Raw genomic sequence first — 23,041 nt, 5'->3', positions numbered from 1 at the left:
AAATCTTAGGTCTCACTGAGATTGACTCTCTATAATCAAGCACCATGATGGCAACAGACAAAAACACTGTGCAGTCATCCAATGGCAAAAAAGCAAGACCAGAGTTTCCTTCTCTTTGGTCTAACTCTTAGATGGAAATGGTGATCTATATGCTGTATATCTATATGATGATCTATTAGAACAGCTGCTGAAGAAACCATGGCAATGGGAAAGGTGTGCCCATCCACAAAAGTAAGTAAACCAAGCCTTATTTTTGTGCCCATGCAGACTGAAACACATAGCTGGACTTCTCGTACTAAAAGCCTCCAATTTAGAGGGTCATTAAACATCTCCTAAACATGTAAGTGCTAACAGAATGAAAAAGTGTTGTTAGGTGAGGTGCAGCAAACAGACCGCATCAAGACAAATTAAAAGTTTGTGAAACTCTACAGTGTGCATACTGTTACTTTATAAGCATTATGGTAGCAGCCTAGAAGAAGTAGAAAGTGTGAGTTGCCATGCCCAGGAATGTTGCTTCTAGTTTTCTGACGTCTATCTCTGTTTGACATCAGAGCTGGGAAAGAGCCGATCCCAGAAAAGCAACTCAGCAGCAGCAGCAGCAGCAGCAGCAGCAGGGCAGTGGCGACAATGGCTCAAAATAAAAGCTGATAAAGCGCATAGTCTGACCCTGACACATCCTGACATGCTGCTCATCTCAAAGGCAGCCAGACGCTGAGCACTGGAAATGCAGCTCTGCAGGGGACAAACAAGCTTAATCACAGGTTTAAGGTGAAGATGACAACTGTGACAATGAGGAAGAAATCTTTAGCTGATTTTTGCCTCGGTTTCTTTTTTCAGTCTTGGGGCTTTGTGTCAAGTGATGCAGCTGGACAACACCTCCAAGGTTTTCGATGTAAACACCGTGCACAGCACAGCCTCACTTGTGCACAGCACTACAAATGCCTTGTGTTTTGAAATTGTAAAGCTCCTACCGAGTTAAGCCGCATTATCCTGAAGCGGGACAGGAGGGATAGAAAAGCACACCACTGTCAAGTGTGCAACATTCAGAGATATCATTTCCTCCTATTTTTTTCAAAGTAAAACGATTTTTTTTCTTTCGGTAATGCGAAAGTAACGCTGCATGTAGTTTACGTACCTGTCAGTTTATGAAAAACATCTTAAGAAATTTCCTAATAAACTTTTTTTAAGCTACGACACCAGAATCAGAAGATTTTGTGAAGTACAACTGTATTGCGAAGTTACACATGATTTCCACAGTGCTTATTTAGTTGGTTTTCAGTATAAATAATGCTTTCAATAATAAAGAGTGATCACTGCATCCCTACGTGTGAATATACGCTCTTTTAACCGTTGTACTGGCAAGTCTCTCGCTTTTAATTTGAAAACACATTCGCTTTACTTCCGATTTTTAGCGTATTTCTAGCTGAACTGACGAACCTCACTTCAACATAACTGGCCCCTCCTATCCTTTCATCTCCTATGAAAACCATGATATTACACACACAGTGGAAAGCACATTCAGTGAACGATTTTACAGCTTTGAAGGTGAGCGGGGGGGGGGTCCATCAAAATTAGTGACAGACCGTCACGGCCAATTAGAAGCCTGAGAGCTCGCGTGGACAGCCAATGAGAAGCCGTGAATGGTGCTTAGTCTATATTGATTCCGTTGCGGGAGGTAATGTAGCAACAATCAGCTGAACTCCAACCGGAACTAAAGCGATTTTAACATACGAATAAAAAACAATGTGCTGAAAACCCCACGAAAATATTTAAATTATAAATAATTACTGTACAGCTCAAAGCATGGTGGTTAATAGGAATTCAGGGGATTCATATCCAAAACTAATGGTGATTTTTAAGCTTTTTCTTTCTCCACACTCTTTTTTTTTTACGTGTGAGCTCGTGTGAAGCAGGAAAGATCTTCAAAACGATAACAGTTATTCTATGACTACCGAGATTAAATAGTAAATATAGTAAATGTAAATAAATCATAATCAATGACAGCTACTTTTACTCGCGTAACCACCCCTTTCAGCGGTAGCTTTATTTTGTAGGATGAGACCGGAAGTTGCCTTCTGCTACTCTGCTAGCTCAACACCGGAGGGGTTTGGCTAGGTAGGCCTCGGTGAATACAAATAAGTACAAAGTTTACCACAATAAAACACAATGAACCATTCCCTCTAAACGCAGAGCGACCCGAATTATCCCACACAGGCGCCGGGAGAAGTCCAGAAAAGCCCCGGCGCTATGCTCCACTTCACTCCCAAACGCCACCGTTTGCGGGCTGCCGTCATTCAGCCCCGCGGTATCGCTACTGTGTCCACTGACAGATGCCTTTCAGGAGCTGCTCGACAACTTCCCAACCGCTGCAAAATTAATTCCCGCCGCACCGGCGCAAAACTAACTCCCCAAAGGCTCACCTTGCTCTCAGCTCGACGGCTCCTCCTCGGTCACAAACCTCAGGGCAAAGTGGAGCAGAAAGCGTCCATGGTCCCGTACCAGGAAGTCCAGGGCACTTCTCAAACTCCGTGTGTGGGAAGCCGTGCAGGATCCCAGCCAGGTAGCAGCAATGCGCCGCCCGCCGGGCTGATCTGATCTCACCGGCTGGATGCTGCAGCTGCAGCTGGGGCCGAGCCCAGCCTGCAGGACTGCCCCCACACAAACAAGAGCCACAGGGCTCAGGGTCGCTCCTGCTTCCTACGGAGTCCAGGAAAATCACAGGAAAACTGTGGGCTCTGATCAGAGTCCGAATCAGAATGTCATACATGTTTTAATCACAATAATCGATCAAATAATCAATCACAGGGCCGCTTGCAACTTCCATTTCAGTTTTATTTATTTATTTTTATATAGTTTTTAATGTATCGTAATTTTTCCCCCCGAGAATATTTATTGGGGTTTAATGTTTGTTACTGACTAGGTTAAAAAAATCAGCCACGCGTTTTCTATAGTCCACATCCCACCAAAGACAGTTCAAAATTTGCATCGAGAGATAGAAAAAGATCCAATTAAAAGCAATAATAATATAAATAATAAAGAAATACTGCAGGCTTTTTGACAGTGGTTTTATTTTTTATTTAATTTTATTGAGTAAAAAAAGAAAAGTTAATCTGAGATATGTTAGAAAAATTAATTAATTAAAAAATGTGTACAGAAAAAAGGAAAAAAATCTAAACAAAATTCATTTGTACTGCTTACAAATGGTTGCTATACGCAGTAAAACACACTCAGAGATTTGTTCTGTGTACCAGGAGTGCCTTGGGAGTGATGTATACATGTGTAGTTAGTATCTATTGTATGTAGGTATTGTGAAGCCTGACGTGAGAACAACAGTTTTGTATTGAATGAACTATTTTGCAAGGTGGCGAAGCAAATGTTTATTTAAATAAAAGGCACAATCCCACTTAATCCTTGGCTATTTTAGCAACTAAATTGACCACTTCCAGTCATTTGTGACTACTTTCTGTTCTTTAATGACCCTGTTTATGTTTATTCCTAGACTGTTTTCTTTATCTGCCCTAGATATTCCAGAAAGTGTTCTAACATGAATAAATATGGCTTTCTACATTCAAAAACAAACCTCATCTCCCTTACTGTAGCTGTGACAAAAGTACTGAACCACTTTTATGACATCCTGAAGGCTTTCTACAAGATTTTGGAGCTTGCCCTTTTATCCAGAAGAGCATTTGTAAAGTCAGACACTGGTGTTGGACGCTTACAGTCTCCATACTTGTTCATCCCAAAGGTGTTTGATGGGGTTGAGGTCAGGGCTCTGTGTGGGCCAGTCAAATTCATCAAGCCATTCTTTTATGGGCTTCACTATGTGTGCCGATCCGCAGTCATGCTGGAACATGGAAATGCAAGCTGAAGAAGCTGAAGCGTGAACATCTCTCTAAACATTTAAGCTGAGGTCAAAGCTCAGGACAAGATCAATAAAAAGGTGTGTCAAAATACTTTTGTCTGTATAGTCGTATCTGTCCCAAGTATTGAAGAAAGTACTCATTGTGCAGAACAACACAACTACAGTGGCTTCAAGGTGCTTTATGCTGTAAGGTAAAGACCCTACAATAGTGGACAAACCCCTTGTGAGCAAGCATTTGGTGACAGTGGGAAGTAAAAAATCCCTTTTAACAAGAAGAAGCCTCAAGTCGAACCACGGTCAGGGAGAGACAGCCATCTGTATAACCTTCTAATGATGGAGCTGGAGATTAGTTTAATCACTGATGCTGCGCTGGGTATCGTTATCTGATACAGCATCACATATTCTTGGATTTCAGTTTTAAAATCCACCAAAAAGGAAGTAACTGAAGCTCTAAAACAAATGGTAAGGAGTACAAAATGCAGTATTTGCATGTAAAATATAAACAATAATGTACATGTGTAAAAAAAAGTAGATTAAGACTCCTCTCTGTTACATCACCACTGGTACGATCAAATTCTAATCCATTTGGCATTTTAGTCTAGTGGTATTTGTTTTAGGGCTCCAGGGAGGGTGGATTATATTTTGAAGGGGATGGTGTCACCCCATAAGCTTTGGCAGGGGTTTCATACAGTACGTTCATATTAATCAGTGATAGTATGTTAATCACAGGCGTGCATTGTCACGCTGAGATTAAATTTAAATGTGGTGCTTTTACATTCAAGTTAGTCCAAGTAAAAGGTGTTTAATATTCACGTGGTTCCATTTATAACTGCATGTGGAGGAAACAAAAACGTCTGGTCTAATCTGTCTTTGAAGTGGGCCGGACCAGTGAAACTCCCCTTTCTGTCTGTGTGAAGAAGTTTAACTGCACACTTACTCCCTGAGATATCGCAATATAAGAAAAAGAAGAAGAATTTACAGTCTCAGTTTTCTTGAGATGATACAGAGATACTGTAGTCTATGAAAGAAATCCATAGAAAACTCCAAAGCCTTCCAGAGGGCCGGTTTGGAGTCTTTGCGGGGCCTATTCTAGCCCCCGGGCCTTATACTTGAAACCCCTGTCCTAGAGGCTTTTGGATGAACTTCTTCCATCACACACTTTAATCTGCTGCTGCTGCTTCCACCGGATTCATTTGTATTCCCGTCTCGGCTTCATCGACAAACAGGACTTGTTCTGATGAAGAGGGTGTCGAGTGTCCACACGCTTCACGCGGTGTGGAAACATTTCCCTCGTCTGGCTTCACTGAGGAATCCATTACCGCCGCTGTTTACACAACAACAACACAGGCATTTGCTGATAAAATAACAGATTACATAATGATAAGGCATTAGCAGTTGCCCTCTTTAGATACATTTGCTCTCCAGTGGCATAAACCGCACGTTCTAGACTAGTTTGGCTCCAGTTTCGCTTTGCAGGTGACATAATAATCACATTAGTGCAATATTATTTGTAAGATTTCTGATCCAAATCATGTAAAAGATCATAACATTTTTTTTACATATTTTCTAAGCTAACCAAACTGGACTTTATGGAAAAGAGTATATAGCATAATAAAAGTCCCTTAATGTACCTCCAGCCTCCAATAGTTTGGGGGCACAGGAAGGAAAAAGGAGTAAAATTGTGTTTTTGATACTATTAAAAGTGTAGCCTGCAGATGGACTTGGATGCAAAGGATATTTTCTTATATCTTCTTGTTTTTGTTTGAAAAATTATATTTCATTGATGTTGGACATGAAAAAAAAGAGGAGAGACGAAGAAAAGAAAAGGAGTTGGCTGTCATGATGTTTAAAAGAGCTGCTCCTGGCCTATTTGTATGAAAAAGAAACTTGCTGTTGATAATGTGCAACCTACTGTGGTGAAAACAAAAAGAGATGAGGGATGATCATAACGGTCCTTTTAGTGTCAGGTTTTCTCTTCAAAATGCTTTTGAAAGTATTAAATTTGCCATTTTTCCTGAATGTACACAGTTAATGTAACTGAGATAGGACAGAAAATGACTGAACAAAAAGATGTAGAGTGATTGTGAGATTAAAAAACCCAGCATGTGCCTCCTACAGCAGGTGGATATGTCACTTTGATGTGCTAGACAGGAAAGGGCCATCGGAGGGCTGCTCATTGGAGATTTCTGTTCACAAAGTTCAGTACAAGTGGCTTTACACTGGGAGGGGACAGAACAGGAAAGGAAAGGGGAACTGGTGCTTTCAGTACCAGAATTGCCTTTAAAACATCTTTAAGAGTTTTAAATCTGTGCACATCCTGCAGATTTCCTCTCTGAGACAAAGCTACAGAGCGGCGTTCTGAGCCCGCTCAGCAGCGTCCAGCTTAGTTCAGCCAGGATCTGTCTGCTGTTTTGTGTTTCACTGCCGTTACAGCAGGCGCCGAGGCCCTGGAGGAGCCTTAAACACACACTCAGAGTGTATAATGAGGCCTGGGTACAGGGGCTGCACTATTTACTTTCGAGAGCATACTGTTTATAGAGAGGAGCTGCTTAACCCCCACTAGCAGACCATATTATTGACTGCAGAGCGCTGACTGGTGACCGGGACTACACCTGATGCCTTCAAATGTAACGCGCCGCCATCATTTGGTAAACAGAACAGGACAGGGTCAACCGTGTCATCAAAAATCCCACAGAGGAACCAAGAAGTCAACATTCATAGCCAGCCTCTCTTCTTTAACCTGTTCCAGGTCAGGTTAAAGAAATGGACTATTAAAGGGTAGCATAGTTAGCCAGTTTTCACTAACATAAACAGATGTGGCATATTGTCTGAATATAAGGAAATCGTTAGTTAATCAGACAGCTGACTGAGTCAGAAAAAGAACTCAACCAGACCAGGTGGCACCTCGAGAGAGCTGTGCATAAATAAAGTCCTACAAATGTTAATGAACTGAAGCAACATTGTAAAGAAGAGGAGGCCAAAACTTCTGAACAGCAATGTGAGACACTGAGATTTCCTCAAGCTCCTTCTGTAAGTTCCTTTTTAATACGATTGAATGTAAATTCTGCTTTATACTTTCTCCAGTTCTGAGAGGATTAAACTGAATATTAATCACTTCTTTAGTCAAAACAAAGAAAAATTTTTCCCCCCAAAATTTTCTGCACTGTTGTGCTAAACTTTTTATGTAGAAAAACAAGATATTGGACCTATGTACATGCAAAGGTGCTTTAGAAGATACTGTCTTTCTAAACTCTTTGCAGTCCCTTCTGTTAGCCTTTGGTGAACCACAATCACATTCTAGACGTGTCTCAATGATTATCAAAGGAAACAAGACTCTTCTGACCACATTTTGTAGCTCCATTGAGGCCAAGGGTCTGAATACTTTTATAAATGAGTGCTATCAGACAGCAAAGTTCAGTAAAGTGATGTGAAGGATCTGTCAGAGATTAGCTGTTAGGCCTTCACAGCAACCCAGAAGTCCTTAAGAGGTACACAAATAAAGAGAACAAACACCTCTAATTTAATGCTTAGGTGTTCTTAGGTTGTGTATTGACTTTTCTCAACAATGTCAGATTCAATCCCAGTTACCCATTGATTTATTCATTTGCTGCATGTTGTGCTCATTTATTGGAGATGTCCTTCATTTGTCAAGGATGCACTTTCCGGTGAATCAGAGCCGAAATCTGTGGAGAGCAAACCAGAAAAACACACAAACAAGCAGCCGATTTTAAATGGATGTGTGGTCCGATCAATCGATACGCCTCGGTCTGTTCCGGGCTGAGTGACAGGAAACAGCGTCACAGCCAGGAGGTAATCACGTATGTGTTTTATAGTATATTATAGTAACTGCCTATTTGCTATCCTAACGTGTCACATGACCATGTTAAAGGGGCAACGAGGGGGACTTGATTTGGGCTTGGCCCTGCCGCGGGTGTTGATTTCATGGCCTATTAAGCCGCTGATTGTGTCACGGCTGTCTGCAGCGAATTCTACATCAGTTCCACCTACGAGTGCCCAACGCAAACACAACAAAACACTTCTTCATCAGGAGTCCACTTAAAGTAAGCTGAGGGATCAAACGTGCTGGAAACAGGTTGGCATACCATGTTAAATGTGCTCAAAGCATAAAAGCTATAAAAAGCATGCCCAAAGAGTTGCTGAGGATATTTCGTTTAAACGAGCCTCCTCTCTAAGTGTTCCAGCACCTCAGGAACGTTTACATGCACAAAATGTTATCCTTTAAAGGCCTGGGGTGAAGGATGGTGGCCCACATGTGAGTTTCATTCCCATTCATCCCTTTCTTCCATTGTGTGTCACTTCATGCCATGTGTGTATTAATGTTGTGTAACATAAGAGGATTTGTACAGTAAGTCTGCATTTCTTGGCAGCCGTGGAAGTCCATCCTACACAAAACATGGGAAAAAATGGGTGAAGCGGGTGAGATAGCAGCCCATACAGGCGTGCTGGAGATCACCTGGGCGTACGTACCTGCCGGGGAAGGACATGCCCAACCTCCTCTATCTATCTTTTAAAGGATTTTTTTGACTTCACTTGCTCGGTTGTCTGAGTCGAAAGATTATGTATCTTGCGACTGCATTGTGCAGGATATTGTGCTTCCACCTGGAATGTAATGTGTTCTACAAATAGCTTTTTTATGTTTGCTCACTGATAGGAGCTCTAAAGTAATAAAGTAGCAGGCCAGCAGCTGGTAAGAAAACAGCACCTCTTGTTGTTGTATTTTGTTTTCATATAATTCTCTTTCAGGCTCTTCATTGTTGCTCTGCATTGCTTCGCTGTGTGGTGGATGAGGGAGAGAGCACGTGAGGCTCCTTTAGTTTAAGTAGTTTTAAAAACTACAGTGATCCATCACCATTAACTGGATGCTTAATCACACGCATATTAGTACTCTGTTGGTGCCGCATTAGTCATTGTCAGCATTTATTACACACCATTTTACAACTATTAGGCTATTAATTAAGAGTTTTCCACCAATAATCTCTCAATCACTGATTATTGACAGCGAGTAAGGAAGCTGTTGTAGATTAAGGATCCTAGCATACTTTGTTCAGGGCTTTATATTTTAGTATCAAACAAAAAAAACATTATTAAGGCAGAAACACTGAAAGTCTCTTCTAATCTGATGATAAAGTGTTACTAGTGTCCAAATAACTCTTCCTGCTTTAAACTGAGGTTTATTGATGACTAATTCACAGGATGCTGCCGTGTATTAACCCACACAGGTTAACCAACTGAAGGTCTACTGAAATCCACAGGCTTTATTCCCATTTAGTGGAAGACTACTATAGACCTCGAGAGATCTTTATTAGAACAGAGATGTTCAAATTAATCTAATAAAAGAGGCAAAATGATTCTGAAATCATAGGAGTAAAAAACTCATGTTAGAATGAGCGAGGCAGGTTTACAAACAGACACTCAGCTCATGGTGCCTGTGTCTGTACGGGGGAAGTGGGGAAAGGGTGCATCCTTGAAGCTGTCATTCATTTTATGGCATATATAAACTATATGGCATAGTTGTGATTTATTTGAACTTTATTTATGCCATTGATGCTTTTTGGGGCATTCTTACTGGAATTATCTGGCTAATAATATGGCTTGATGTGTACTTTGTCCTGTGTAAAATACATAAATAAAGAAATAAAACACAATAATAATAATTTTGAAAACACAATACAGTTTTGGTAAGTGGCATTCTCTCTTCTCTCTGACTCTTTTCCTTTAAATATGATCCAAAAAAACAAACAAACATGGTGAAAGCCAAAATACAAATTTTGAGACTTTAAAATGCATATTCCAGAACAGGTAAGGTAGTTGATGTCCATCTTTTACATACAGTCTTTGAGTGGGCAATGTGGTCACCCATGGTTGCACATGATGTTCCTATAAGTTCTTTTATGTTAGTTTTGTCACTCTAGACAAGAATGTAAACACAAAGTGCCACTTTCTGTTCAGTTTCCTGTTAAAAGTGAGTTCTTTCTTCCCACTTTCACTAAACGCTCTTCATTGAGGATCAGTCAATCAGACAATATAAAGCATCTTGAAATGATTGTTGCTGTGAACTACTGCTCTATAAATAACATAACTAAAGGTTTGAACTGATGAGAAAGAACGTTATGTTTCATGCCAGCTGGGTAACACCACCCTTAATGAATAGTATTACAAGCAGAATCATTCAAAAGCCGGCTCCATGTTTACAGCTATGGGATATACAGTTGTTTCATCAAACAGGGCTTATTCTGATCAAGTGCATATGCTGCTGTCAGCTTAAAATAACAATAAATCTGAATTTTTAATCATTGTTCTCCACCTTTTCAGCTATGGTGTGTATTGACAGGTAGTGACTGAAGTGCACAGGAGTACTACTGTTACTTCAAGGGCCTAAAGTGTGCTGTGGGAGATAAGTACCAATACACAAACACAGCCTTTGGCAGAGATCAAACACTGATTTGAGATCCGGCACGCTCAAATATCAGTGAGGAATAAGTGGCCTAATGAAGGGCATGGTATATTGTGCTAATCTCATCAAAGAGCTTCCCATTTAAACCAAACACACACAGGCATTATCCTCTGATACTGAGGCGATGCGCTCTTTTGTGTGGTATCAGCAGAGCATCGCCTCTGTGACTGCTGGTTTTCTAGACTTTCTTTTATCACGGCTTTCCTTCCTTTTTCAAAACACAAGATGGCAGCATTGCATCAGCTGACTCTCTTGACGGGAGCCACATGCACAAACTCCTTTTAGTAGCTGCTTTTTACACGCATATTGCTCCGGTTCTTCCGTGTTCTGCCAACAAGCTTAAGCGTTGCATAAGCATAACAATTCGGTGAATATTTTGTCTAACAAAGGGGAATGACTCACTTCAGTTCTTCAAAGGAATGCATAAGAAATAGGAGGTGAATATGAAAAAAATAAAAATAAAAAGCTCTCCCAGGCCTTCCTTTGATCAAGACTATAATTTAATTACCTGCATACCAAAGAGAGCCTTTATTTGGAGTTTCAGTCTCAGTTGTGTTTTTTCTGTTTTCTTCACCGTGGCACGCCGGATTCAAAGGGAAGCTTGAAAAGTGGGGAAACGAACGGTTTTGCTCTTTAAAAGCTGAATAGATGTAAATCATAATGTAATCAGTTCACTACAAAACTGATACAGTAAATATACTCTGATAGAGGAGCTCTTTCTTGATGTTGTTTTTTTTAAATAAAGTTCTGCACAATAACTAAAGTCATTTGATCATATTATTATTATTTGCTGCTAATTTACAGAATTTGCAAGTATTTTGTAAAATGTGCATATTTTTCCTTCTTGTGGTCCCTCTCAAGAATAACACAGTAATTACCTTTTTAAATCGTGCTTTGTATTCTTAAATTTGCTTCATTTTGGTGTTAGTGTTTGGCACTGATAAAGTTCCTGTGCTGTTTTATATTTATTCTTGCCATTTTGTATTACATTACAGCTTAAAAACGGTTGTTAATAAGCCCACAGTCCAATTCAATTGATCTTCCTTGTGAAAGCTGATGAATATTTCATTTTTAAATGACACAAAGCAGGATTTTCACATCTTTCTCTTCTGTGTTTCCATAGTGGTCAGTGAATAGAAATAAACAGAGCTAAACATGTAAAACAATGTTTTTTAACTCTTCTAGATTAATATATATACATTTGAGGCCTTGTACGCACAGTATCCATTACATGAACTGAAATAACTGGTTGGGTTACTACCAGTACCGACTACTAAACTTAAATTGTCAATCCAGCCAGTGGGAGTTTGACAGTATTTAGACCTTCACGAGTCCTCTCTCCTTATGTCTCCACCCTAGGAAGCCATGAGAGGAGGAAAGGAATCAAGGAGGTACAGAATGAAAAATGTGACGCAGGATGCAGCCACCTCCTGAGCCCGGGTCTGCTGGAGGTCTTTTGCTGTTAAAAGGGTGTTCGTCCTCCCTACTGTTGCCGAGTGCTGCTCATAGGTGATCCTCTGTTACTTCAAGAGTCTCTCTAACGTTGTGGGGTAGTACCTGTTTCTGTGAATGGTTTATACACCATATATAGCAACTTTATACCTGGTATCTATAGTGGGAAAAAAATGCTCCTTTCCTTGAACTACATTACCTGTGACAAGTTTTGGAACTCTAAACATGTGCAGCAAATTTTCCTTGACCTTTGACCCCTCTATAAAGCAACCCCATTGGGAATGATCTGGCTTCCTGTCTGCTGTCTCTGGCGGAGCGTCAGCCTCTGCTGGCTGTTAATCTCGATTAGCTCAAATCAAACACTTCTCTTCCGCTCATCCTCTCTCTATGACCCGACCAATTTCCTGCTTTCTCTCCTCTGCTTCTCAGTGGCAACGGCGAGCACAGAGCATCCCATCTCGCTCCTCGCAGGAAGGAAGTCTCTACGTTTCCACTGGGAATGTGACGGATTGAGAGTGTGTGCGCCTGTGTGTCAGCCCCCTTGGCATGTTTAGCTTCTTGTCAGAGACTGAATAATACACAAGCTGTGTGATTCAGTGGTAACAAATGGGCTGATTATCAGCTGCACAATGCTTTAATGTAGTATATTCCACTCGTATCATTCAAAATATGACCTGAATTTACTTGCAGTGGCTTGGTCACACTCCAAAACCATCACCGGTGTTCCAACATTGCATTTAGCGTGACTCCTCTATTTTCATTCGCAGTGTCTTTGTGTTTGGTGTATTGATCCAGTATCACTGCTGTCTACTCGCTATTAATAGTCTGGTATTGACTGTGGGATTTATTCATGTGTTATTCATTCAATGTGGCTGAGAGGCTTTGTGATGGGTGTGTTTTAGAGGACACCTTTGTGGTGTCTCTTAAGGTCACCTGGATACAACTGTAGAAAAATGATGGCTTTTAGTTAAATAACAGTGTCTGTTATCACTGGAACTATTTGTTTCCTTTCTCCACTGCACATTTGGCTTTGCAATATATTGTTCATTGGAGTATTTGCAAATCTTTTATAAATAAAACTGTGTTGTTGCACCGCTAAAATGATGTTCAAAGCACTTTTTAAATTTGAGAAGAAAGGAAAGTGCTGAATTCTTGAAATCTTCCAGTGTTAAAAATACTCAAAAGGAAACAAAGTAGAAAAGTTGAAATTCGAACATCCACTCTGATCAAATCTCTGTTTGACTTGATTATTGTGCTTGACTGAACTCTTACCTTGAATCTGGGAGCATGTTGGGTGACAGCTGATGTGGTGGTCACCTTTCACACAGGAGGCACGCAAATCCTTTAAAATGTTCTGCATGTGTTTCTGAGCATTGTTCAAATTTTGATGGTTTGAAGGCTTAAACATTCCCAACTTGGCTTCTTTCATGTTTTAAAAAGGATTCTATAGAAATAGGATAAAACCCAACATCTAAGTTAAAAACAAAACAAAACTCAGAGCTGCAGATATTTTGTTGAATTCCAGGCCACACATTGAGAATAATAGAGGTGTAATATTATCTATCCATGGGTAGGATCCACAGGCTGAGGGTAGTTTATTGTATGCCTTGCCTGAACCTCACAATCAATATTTAATAACAGACTAGGTGGACTGGTGCAGTGATGAAAAGGATAAGACGCCATAATGTGCCAGAGAGCACATAATATACAGCTATGTGAATATTTGTGACATGTAGTTCTAAAAAAGCTTTGTTTGTCGCAGCTTTGGTTTAAAGAGCCACTGATGTGAGGGGATCTGCAGTTTGTCTGAGTTATTAGACCCATTTTAAAAATATGCATTTACGCGTTTAAAAGGAGCGAGTGTTTTCCAGATCTTCCCATTTCTGAAGACTTCAGTTATTGTCATTCCTCTGAGGTAACCTTTGATGATCGCAGCAGAAGTACCACTTTTGTTGTTGTTGTTGCAATTCAAGCACATGTCAAAAACCCCTGATTGATATCTGTGAGTGAAAAGGTGAAAACTTTGACCTTTGACTTCTCTTTCCTCTCTACTGGGGATGCAGTTGTGACGGTGAGACAGTACGGGAGTGGATTGGACAAAGAGTGGACATACAGTGGACAGGCCTCGCCCAGGACAGCGGACAGCACAGGAAGGAGGACTGCGTAGGCCGATCCCTGATGAGGGAACGTTCACAGTTAGCCTTTCCCCGATCAGAGCCAACCTTCTTACTCAAGGCCAATTCAGGGTTTATCTCAAAAGTTGGGAAAAACATCAAACGTCACAGTCCTCAGTGGGACTAAAGTTAGTAAAAGATGGCTTCTGAATGCAAATAATTTAGCAATATACAGTATAATTCAACATTTAGGGAAATGCACTCATCTGCTTTCTTGGCATAAACTAAATGAGGTGATATTAGGACAAAAGAGGCTATAACTAGCAGCTAAGTTAGCTTAAGGAATGGTAACAGCTGCGCCTATATGTGAAATAAAAGCCACTCATCAATGTTTATAAAACTCACTAACACACTTAATCTTTAATCTGTGCAAAAACCAATGTGCAAAAGAACAAATGGCTATAAATAGGGAGCTATAAGCTAGCCAAGTGTAGGAACTTTATTTCAGTTGCTGTTTAATGTTTATTTGAATAAAGACAGATTTCAGTTAAATCCTGTCTACACTGGAGGAGATAACAAAATCCTCATTGACAATTCTGCTCACAAAAAACTCCAACAGATGCAGTTTTTAACCTATAATCCAACCTATATTTAAAGCATTTTGACACAATTTCACCAAGCGCCTCAGCTAGCTTTCTAACGGCTAACTAAACAAAGACTAAAGTAATCATGTAAAATGTGAACCTAGCTAAAGGTGTTTTGTTGTGGTGCCAACTGTTTTACCCTACTTTGGCCATTTGCAACTGCAGGTATCGCCCAACATCTGGCCATTAGGTGGAACTCAAGTATAAAGCAACTTTTGCGTTGGCTTCACTTTCTTCTTTTATACTATCTATGACTCCAAATAGACGGAAACCCTGACCACACATAATCCTAAGTCTTCTACAGTGATGGCAATAATTGAAATGCATGTAACACCACACCAATCCAAATCTGCCATTGCAGCTAACTAGCTCACATTAATGTTTCCATTATTCCTTCAGTTTGGTAACCAGTCTGTCATCTACCACTGAGAAGTGTATAACAGGGTGATGGCCAAAGCTCACCTGGCATACAACATTCAATGACCTGAAGCAAACAAGCACTGCCTGTCAAGATGTGGAAGGACTTGTTGCCATTTGAAAAAGGTGGTGCTAACCACTAGGAACTTGTAGTCTTACTTGTGCACATAAAACAGAGTAATAGTATGTACTCAGTTTAAGAAAAACTTTTTATGGTTTCCACCTGACACTGGGAAAAGAAAACAACCTAAAGGTCACCAAGTCTCTGCAACTCCAAGGATCTAGAGATATATATTTCTCAAAGACCTAAAGGAGAGAAGGCCTAACCTTTCACCAAGAAAGTGCACGAGTGTATTTCCCCCCAAAATGTCAAACCATTCTTTTAAGCTAAGGGATTTCTAGACCCAACTAACAAGCTTTTAGTTGTTCCTGGTCAAATTTGGATTTGCAGGATCCCGCGTTGCCATTTTTTGGTTTGGGGAACACTTGTTGACTGTCGCGCGACGACTTGGGCTACACAGTAATATACATACAAACACCTCGATGTATATTTACTATGTTTCGTGAGAACAGCATAGTGAGTTGTCATTGCGGATGGAGTCAACTTTACTATGTGATAGAAACAAAACAAGAACCAAAATAAATAAATGAATAAAAAAAAAAAAACACGAACATGAGAGGGGAAAGGTAGAATGAGAGGGAGAAAGAGAGACTATGACGAAGAAGAGAAAGAGAGAGAAAACGAGCGAATGGCAGGGAGAGAGGTTGTGAAACAGTACAACATCAGACAGCCACTGGAACATAACAACACAGAGAGAGACAAGTATTAGGAAAAATGGTTTAATATAGGAGACAGAAGCAAAAAACTGCATCACACAAGAACATACGTTTACAAAAATAATTCTGACTGCTTCAGCTACACAGTTAGTTCACAGAGAAGGACAGAGAAACCGGAAAAATCTAAACAGCTAAAAGCAAAAATCTTCTAATTAGTTGATCTCTTTATTAAACTAATACATTAATCCACTGAAGGTGACTAAATATTTCTATTCCTTCTTTTTCTATAATTGTCTTATCGTGTAGACGGCACAATACAGAAGTCAAATGAAACTTACCGCTGTTGTATAGACAAACTTGCTAAGAACTATTTATAAAGCAAAAAATGAAAGATCTGACACTCACCTACGCTCTGTTTTTCGGACAAAAAGGGGAAAAAAAAGTAAGAAAGAAAGGTAGAAAGAAAGAACAACACTCGAGTGAGGAAAAAGAAGTGAAAGAAATAAAGCCAAAGATCTTCTAGAAAATCTTATATCAAAAGCCAACTTTCTCGATGCCAGCTAGAAATCATACTCGGGGACCAGTCAGGGTCAGGCCACACCACCAGGCCAGACAGCGTTTTTTTTTTTTTTTTCTAAGATTTTTTTTGTTGTATCCTTTAATCTCCAGTATAAAAAATTCCACTGGTACAAAATGCATAAGTACAATCAGTTGTAGAAATAGGAAAGCCTGCATTTTTTGTACTTTTTAAATCCCATCCAGTGACAGATTTTCGAAGAGTTGTCAAACAAACATACATCACGCTTACAGGATCCACTGAAATGCATTGACTTTGGCTTCTCTCGTGACAATAACTTTGAAAACTACTTGAAAACCTTTTTGAGAATTAAAAAGAAACAAATCAACAACAGCAAACAGCAACAACAACCCCCAAAAAAAGAAAAGAAAATTGGATAATCTCTACAGACAACAAGCTCTTTTTTTACGCCACAGGAAGAGAGAACACACAAAACATTTTTCCTCAAAAAACTTGACATAAGCCATAATGCAAAAAAACGACAAGTTCATTTTTTTTTCCTTTCAGATTTCATTGTTTGATAAATAGCACTTAAGATAATTAAGAAAGAAGAAGAACAGAGAAGTGAACAGTGACAAGATAGAAAGATTACAACGAGCATCGGCGATGACAGCCCCTGAGGCGAGCCGCTCGACAGAAACTCCGTTTCTACGGCCCTGTTGTGCTTCGACATGGACAAAAAGACGAGATGCTTCACACTGAGACTGTGCGACGTGGGGCTTCTGTGCAAGTCGGTGAGATTTGGCAATTTGTCTTTGCTTTTTTGGGACGCTCAGAATGTGGAAACGACAGCGCTGGAACGAGCTGAAAAAAGGCGCGATTACACGAAACCTGGTCCATCGACGCTGATCTGGGGACTGTCCGGCTTTCGTACAGGTAGCTATGGCTGTTTGTGGCACGCCTCGTGTGTGTGTGTGTGTGTACTGCATTTAGGAAAAAAAGAAGTCTGCTCGCCTCCCTCCGTAAAATCGCATAAAGTTTGGCATCGCGTTTGGTCTCGGAGAGTGGATAATGAAAGCTGTATTGCCTTCATCTCGGCTCTGGCTGTTGTTTTCGCCTGCGCGCGGGACCCGTGGACGTGACCCTTCCCTTTCCAACCAACAAGCGCTTTATTTCCCCCGTCGCTATTCCAATAAGACGTCTCTCCACATAGCCCTGTTTCTAATAACCCCGGTTAGCCTGGGAGACAACAACCAGACGGAGAGGGGCATCCTTCAAACAGATGCCTCCATCTCTCGTTCTCTCTGAATCGCCTTCAACTGCTGCGGGGAGCCATTTCAGCCTTCCCGCTGTGGCCGATCGGACGAAATGGCAGAAGAGTGAAAACCCAGATGAGTGAGAGGTTAACGGCACACGAAAGTGAACCTAGACTTGGCACACATCACTGACTGACAACATCTCCTGTAATACTGGTACAACGCTCCCTGGTTAAGGCGACTGGTGAGCTTCTGTAGAAAATAATGCTGCCATCTTTAGTTTTTTTTTGTGTTTTTTAAAATTTTTTGTAGTTTTTTTTGCAGACCGTAAACTAGGCTTTCAGGGAGGGGGGACGGGGGGCAGTTGAATAGACTGACAACACTGTGCCATGTAAACGGCTCGACTATGATGAATGTCAATAACACACTTTGGCATCTAAACATGATTTTGGCCCGTTTACACCACAAGACTCGCACATGGAGAAGTCTCATGACCGCTTATATAAAAAAGAAGAGGAGGAAACGTCAGAAGGATCAAGTTCGGCGACGGGGAATTCAAATGGGCTCAAAACTTGCTCCGGACCCGTCCCGCCTCACTCCTCTGACCAGCCGACGCCGGCGTGTGCTTTTTCCTCAAAAGATCGAGGCTCGTTTGCGAACGAGCGAGTCTTGCCCTGTGCTTACATCATGAAAGCGAGCGCGCTCGTCTGAGGTGATACACAAAAAGTAATGATCCTCGCCGTCTGAGACAAACGGCGCAAAGTCTGAGACGTTCTGAACTCAACAAAAGGGATAAGAGGGTTCTTGAGAAATAAGGCTTTGCGTATGACTCTCACCTCCATTTTTATTTATTTATTTATCATTTTTTGGGGGAGCTGAGGAGCGGGACGGAGCGCGGGAAAACAATCAAAACAATCCACGCTGAAGCCTGACGTCTGTGTTTGTGTGTGTGTGTGCGAGATACTGATAGAGAGAGATAGAACAGGAGTGCAAAGATTTGTGGTAAGGCTTTGATGAGTAAAACTGCTGTACAATGGCTAAAAATATCAGTGCGTGACTCGTGTGTGTGTGTTTTTAAAGTGTGTGTGTGTGTGTGTTTGTGCACGCTGGCGGGCAGTAGCGGTTGCTGTAGAGGCTTTCACACTCAGGGGCTCTCATGCACAATAACAAAGTAAACTGTGAGGTCTGCACGAGAGTGTGTGTGCGCATGTCCGTGTGTGTATGAATGTGTGTGTGTGTGTATAGATATATATATGACACATGGGCACTTTTTTTCTTTTTTTGTTTTTTTTTGTTACATCTTTACAAAGAAAAAAGCAAACATGACATTTTCAGGCAACAAGACCACAGAATAGCAAGTTAACAAACTTTTTTTTAAATCTATATTTTTAAATATGAGGGATCCATACAAAACACTTATAATAAAATACCCATGTTATCAAATAATTTCACAAGAAATACACTGACGCGCTAGGCAGGAAGTACCTTTCAGAATTTGGCACTGAACTCCACTGATTTTGTCTTTTTTTCCTTTATAAGACATTTTGCTGAACAACAAAAACACATCTAAATATTGTTTCCCACGAGAGAAATAAAATAATAATGACATTGATGCTTCACAAGCTGACATTTTATATATATATATATATATATAGATATATTTATATTTATATATATTTTTAGGAATTTCATATAGGTAATTAACCAACAGGAAATTTAGCAAATAGGGACTCCTTAAAAAAAAAAAGAAGAAAATTATAATAAAAAACAAAGTAACTGTTATAGTAATATGAAAGGCTTTGTCTATTGTTCAAGTAAACTGATTTTTTTTTAGTCTTCTCTTGAAAAACATGAGACATTTAAGACCGTTAGACTTGTGATGAAACCACAACTAAACTCACGAGAAGCACCGACGTTAACGCGGGTTACAGGTATCGTAGTATTTTTTTTCCTCTATACATTTAAACAGTAGAAAATATAGGTCATTTCATCATGTGCATTTAAACCACGGATTGTCTATCTGTGAGTCAGTTCAGCAAAAGGTGACACAAGTAGGTAGCATTTCTCCCCCCCAAACAGGGCAAATGTCGTTTTTTTATTTTTACCTTTAAACTACTCTAGAAAAAAGTGGTTCTATATATAGACTTTGAATGAGAAACAGAGCCACTTAAAATGGCCTTATCAAAAAACTTTACACTGCCTGAAAAATGTAAAAACCATTAGAGAGCTCTGAGAGAGTCTAATATTGATCAGACAGTTTTTATTCAAAACTGTTTGGAAGTAGTCTTATTTCTCAGAGAAACTGACGCCGACTGCTTCTGGCCCGCGCTCTTGTGGCTTTTTTTGTGTGTGTTTTTTGTGTGTTTTTTTTGTTTTCTCCTCTCCATCGGCACCAGAAGCAAGAAGACGCGCCAATTCCTGTTGTGAACTTTCAAGTTTACTTTAAATGAAGAAGGAAGGAAAAGTAACTGACATAATAATAACAACAATAAAGAAGAAAAGAAGAAGAAACAAAAGAAAAAGACACTGTATGGAAATCACTTTGCCACAGGTTGTTGTTTTTTCTCAAAAAGAAAAAAAAAGGAACATTTTTTTATCCATAAAAATCTCAGTCTTTTTTTTTTGTTGTTTTTCATACGAATGCAGCTTTTTTTATGTTGTTGTTGTTCACATTGATTCATTTACCCACACCTCCCTTATCGCCTCCCTCCCTCCCTGAAACCCTCCCGGAAAACAGATCCAAATGAGGTCACATGCAAAAGAACAAAAAAAAAAAACAACAACCAAAAACCAAAAACAAAACAACAAAAAAACATAAAAAGACCAAAAAGCAAACAAAAAAAAAAGTCCAAAAAAGCTAAAAGTTCAAAAAAGGTCAGTAGACGGCGGTGGCGGAGGAGGAGGAGAACCAGGTTATGATCAGGTGAGCTCGGAAAAGACATCAGAAAAAACAATGACGGGGGAGGAGGAGGAGGACGATGGCACTTTTTTTTTGGTGGGTATTTTTTGTTTGTTTGTTTTTGTTTAAAGTTTTGTGTTTTTTTCGACACCACGAAGACATGCTAGGCAAACGATGAGCTAACAGGCATGGAGATGGGTTGTTCTAAAAGGGGGAAAGAAAAAACGGGAGAGGAGAGAGTTACACACAGAGAGCCAGAGCACCACACCACTACAGCATTTCTTTTTTTTTATGTAAAAACATAAAATAAAATGAAATAAAAAAAAAAATAAAGGAGAAACAACAACAAACAGCAAACAACAACGAACGAACAACAATGCAAAACAGCAGAACAGCAACACCACTCACTGATTTCATTGGCAAATATTTTAGCTTTAAATCCGTTTTTTCTTGTTTTTTTTTAGTAATATAAAATGATATTGATGTTTCAAGTCTATATACTAACAAGCAACAACACACGTTCACTCATTCGTACGTACGCGCACACACAAAAAACAACAAGAAATAAACAAAGGAGCACCCAAAGCGCTATCCATCAGATCCCGGATGGATGTTCTTTTGGGAGAATTTTTTTTTTTTTAAGACGGGGAACGGGTGGGGAGGTTCTTTTAACTCGTTCCTTTCTGCTTTCAGATCTTTGTAAAAGTCGGCAGGTAAAGGAGGGGCTACGAACAAACAAAAAAACACTCAAAACAAACAAAAAAAATTATGAAATTAAAAAAAAAAACGCAAGGAAAAAGGTTGAAATTCGACAAGTGAAAGAAGTAGTCCCACTATGGATGGAGAGAGGGAGAGAGTGGTAATAAGAGAGAGAGATGGATGGATAGATGGGTGGGTGAACAGCACAGAGAAGAGTGTGGTGGTGGTGCTGGTGGGAGGGGCTTCGAATGGCGGCGAAATGTTTTGGTGACTGTGGTTTTCTGCACTAAAAAAAACACCAAAAAAACACCAGAGAACCCAATTCCACGAGACTTCTCCACAAGGGTCTACTTTATAATGATGCTGTATACTTTATAGGAGTCCAATAACTTAACGATAGGCAATAAATAAAATCCTTTTTTTTCTTTTAAATCTGAGGCAGTAAAAATGCTGTATAAAAATAGAACTGCTTTTTTTACAAATAAAATTTACAGGCCTGTGGCTTTCTGTACTTTGAATTATTTTTTTTTTAATCTTTCAAACAAACATCAAGTATTTTCAGTTTACCCCCTTAACCCATAAACTCTTTTATTATTAGTAGTAGTAATAGCATTGTCATAGCCTTCATCAAATTCTGGATGTTATTTTGAAAATGCTCTACATGCTGTAATATCTCTTTCACAACAAAGACCAATGTGATCTGACCCAGAAATGTGTTTACTAATTATTCATTTTTACCTTTGAGAAATAAAAAAATTCTTCTTTTTTTTAAATTTTCACATAAATAAAAGCTGGAGTATGTGTGTTTGTTTTCCTTCCTGCGGTGGTAGACTGTAACTGTACGGCAGGTTGATGTTACCACTGACTATACTGTAAAAGAGGCCACTAAAAGTTTTGCAGCCTTTGCTCCCGGGTTGCCAGCAGGCGTAGAGGGGTTTTTGGAGAAGCAGCGGCGGCCTGCAACCAACACCGCGGAGGTCAAAGGTCGAATGTGCATATCGGCGTGCGCGTCAAAATTGTTTTTTTAAAAAGTAGTAAAAAAAAAAAGTAATAATGAACCATTCACCAGGCCTCAGGTTCATAATGAGAGAGAGGAAATAAAAAAATCTTCATGGCTCCTTTGTCTTTACGTCTGTCCTGAAAAAAGTATAAATAATCACCGAGAAAAGTTTTAAATAACTGCGAAGCAAAAAATCGGAAAAAAAAGCTACTTTCTTCCATTATTATTAAAAAAAAGAAAGAAAAAATTGCACAAAGTAATGGTGGTAATGGAAGCGTTCATGTGTGTCAAAAAAAACTGTAATAAATAATAATACTTGAACATAAGAGTCTCCAAAAAAGCAAGAAAAAAAAAGAAGGAAAAAAAAAGAAAGAAAACAAGGCGTGTGTCTCCCTCAGGGTGGTTGTAGGTCGTCTCCCCCTCCCTCCCACATCCCCTCCCTTGAACCCTCACCCCCGAGTCCCTGTGTAGAGAGGTCGTGGCTCGGTTTGCTGTTTTTTTTTTCATTTTCATCATTTTTGTTTTTTTTTTTCTGTGGGGGGACTTACCCTAGCAGTGCTAACATGGGGAGCAGATAGACCCTAGTGCTAAGATCAGTACGGTTTGCTGTCGTTCTTGGAGCGCTTCAGCTGCACCTTCAGCCGCTTCATGCCAATCTGGAAGCCGTTCATGGCCTGGATGGCTGCCTGTGCCGACACTGGATTGTCGTAGCTGACGAAGCCTGCGAGGGGACGCAAGAGAAAAGTGGACGGTTAGAGGAAAAGTCAGTTGTGAAGAAACTGTATTAAAATAACAACAAGAAGGCTTTTAAAACATTATTGAGTCAGACTGACGGGTTTCAGGCAGCCTAACATTGGCCTACTTCAACCACCCTGGCGTCTGGTCATCCCCAACCGGCCATGGCAGAAGGCTGCCCCTCCCTGAACCTG

At 40.0% G+C, this 23,041-nt stretch overlaps 2 protein-coding genes across 23 annotated transcripts in view; both read right to left on the bottom strand.

Annotated features, from left to right (window-relative positions):
- The window catches only part of usp6nl (USP6 N-terminal like), a 93,369-nt gene extending 90,758 nt beyond the window's left edge, over positions 1-2,611 (bottom strand). The window contains exon 1 of the mRNA XM_063501069.1: positions 2,421-2,611. The gene's annotated coding sequence lies outside the window, so the exon portion shown is untranslated. The remainder of the gene's footprint in view (positions 1-2,420) is intronic.
- Positions 2,612-15,788: 13,177 nt separating this feature from the next.
- celf2 (cugbp, Elav-like family member 2) overlaps positions 15,789-23,041 on the bottom strand; it is a 237,880-nt gene continuing 230,627 nt past the window's right edge. For 21 of the 22 annotated variants that reach the window (XM_063460420.1, XM_063460415.1, XM_063460417.1 and 18 more), the window contains one exon: positions 15,789-22,833. In XM_063460420.1, coding sequence (XP_063316490.1) covers positions 22,706-22,833 — 128 coding nt within the window. In that variant the 3' untranslated portion in view covers positions 15,789-22,705. The remainder of the gene's footprint in view (positions 22,834-23,041) is intronic. The other variant, XM_063460416.1, reaches the window with a different exon arrangement.

The sequence above is a fragment of the Pelmatolapia mariae genome, linkage group LG17, assembly GCF_036321145.2.
Source record: "Pelmatolapia mariae isolate MD_Pm_ZW linkage group LG17, Pm_UMD_F_2, whole genome shotgun sequence".
In the NCBI taxonomy this organism is placed as follows: domain Eukaryota; kingdom Metazoa; phylum Chordata; class Actinopteri; order Cichliformes; family Cichlidae; genus Pelmatolapia; species Pelmatolapia mariae.
The sequence above is the reverse complement of the archived record's forward strand: the minus strand, read 5'-3'. Positions and strand labels throughout refer to the sequence as shown.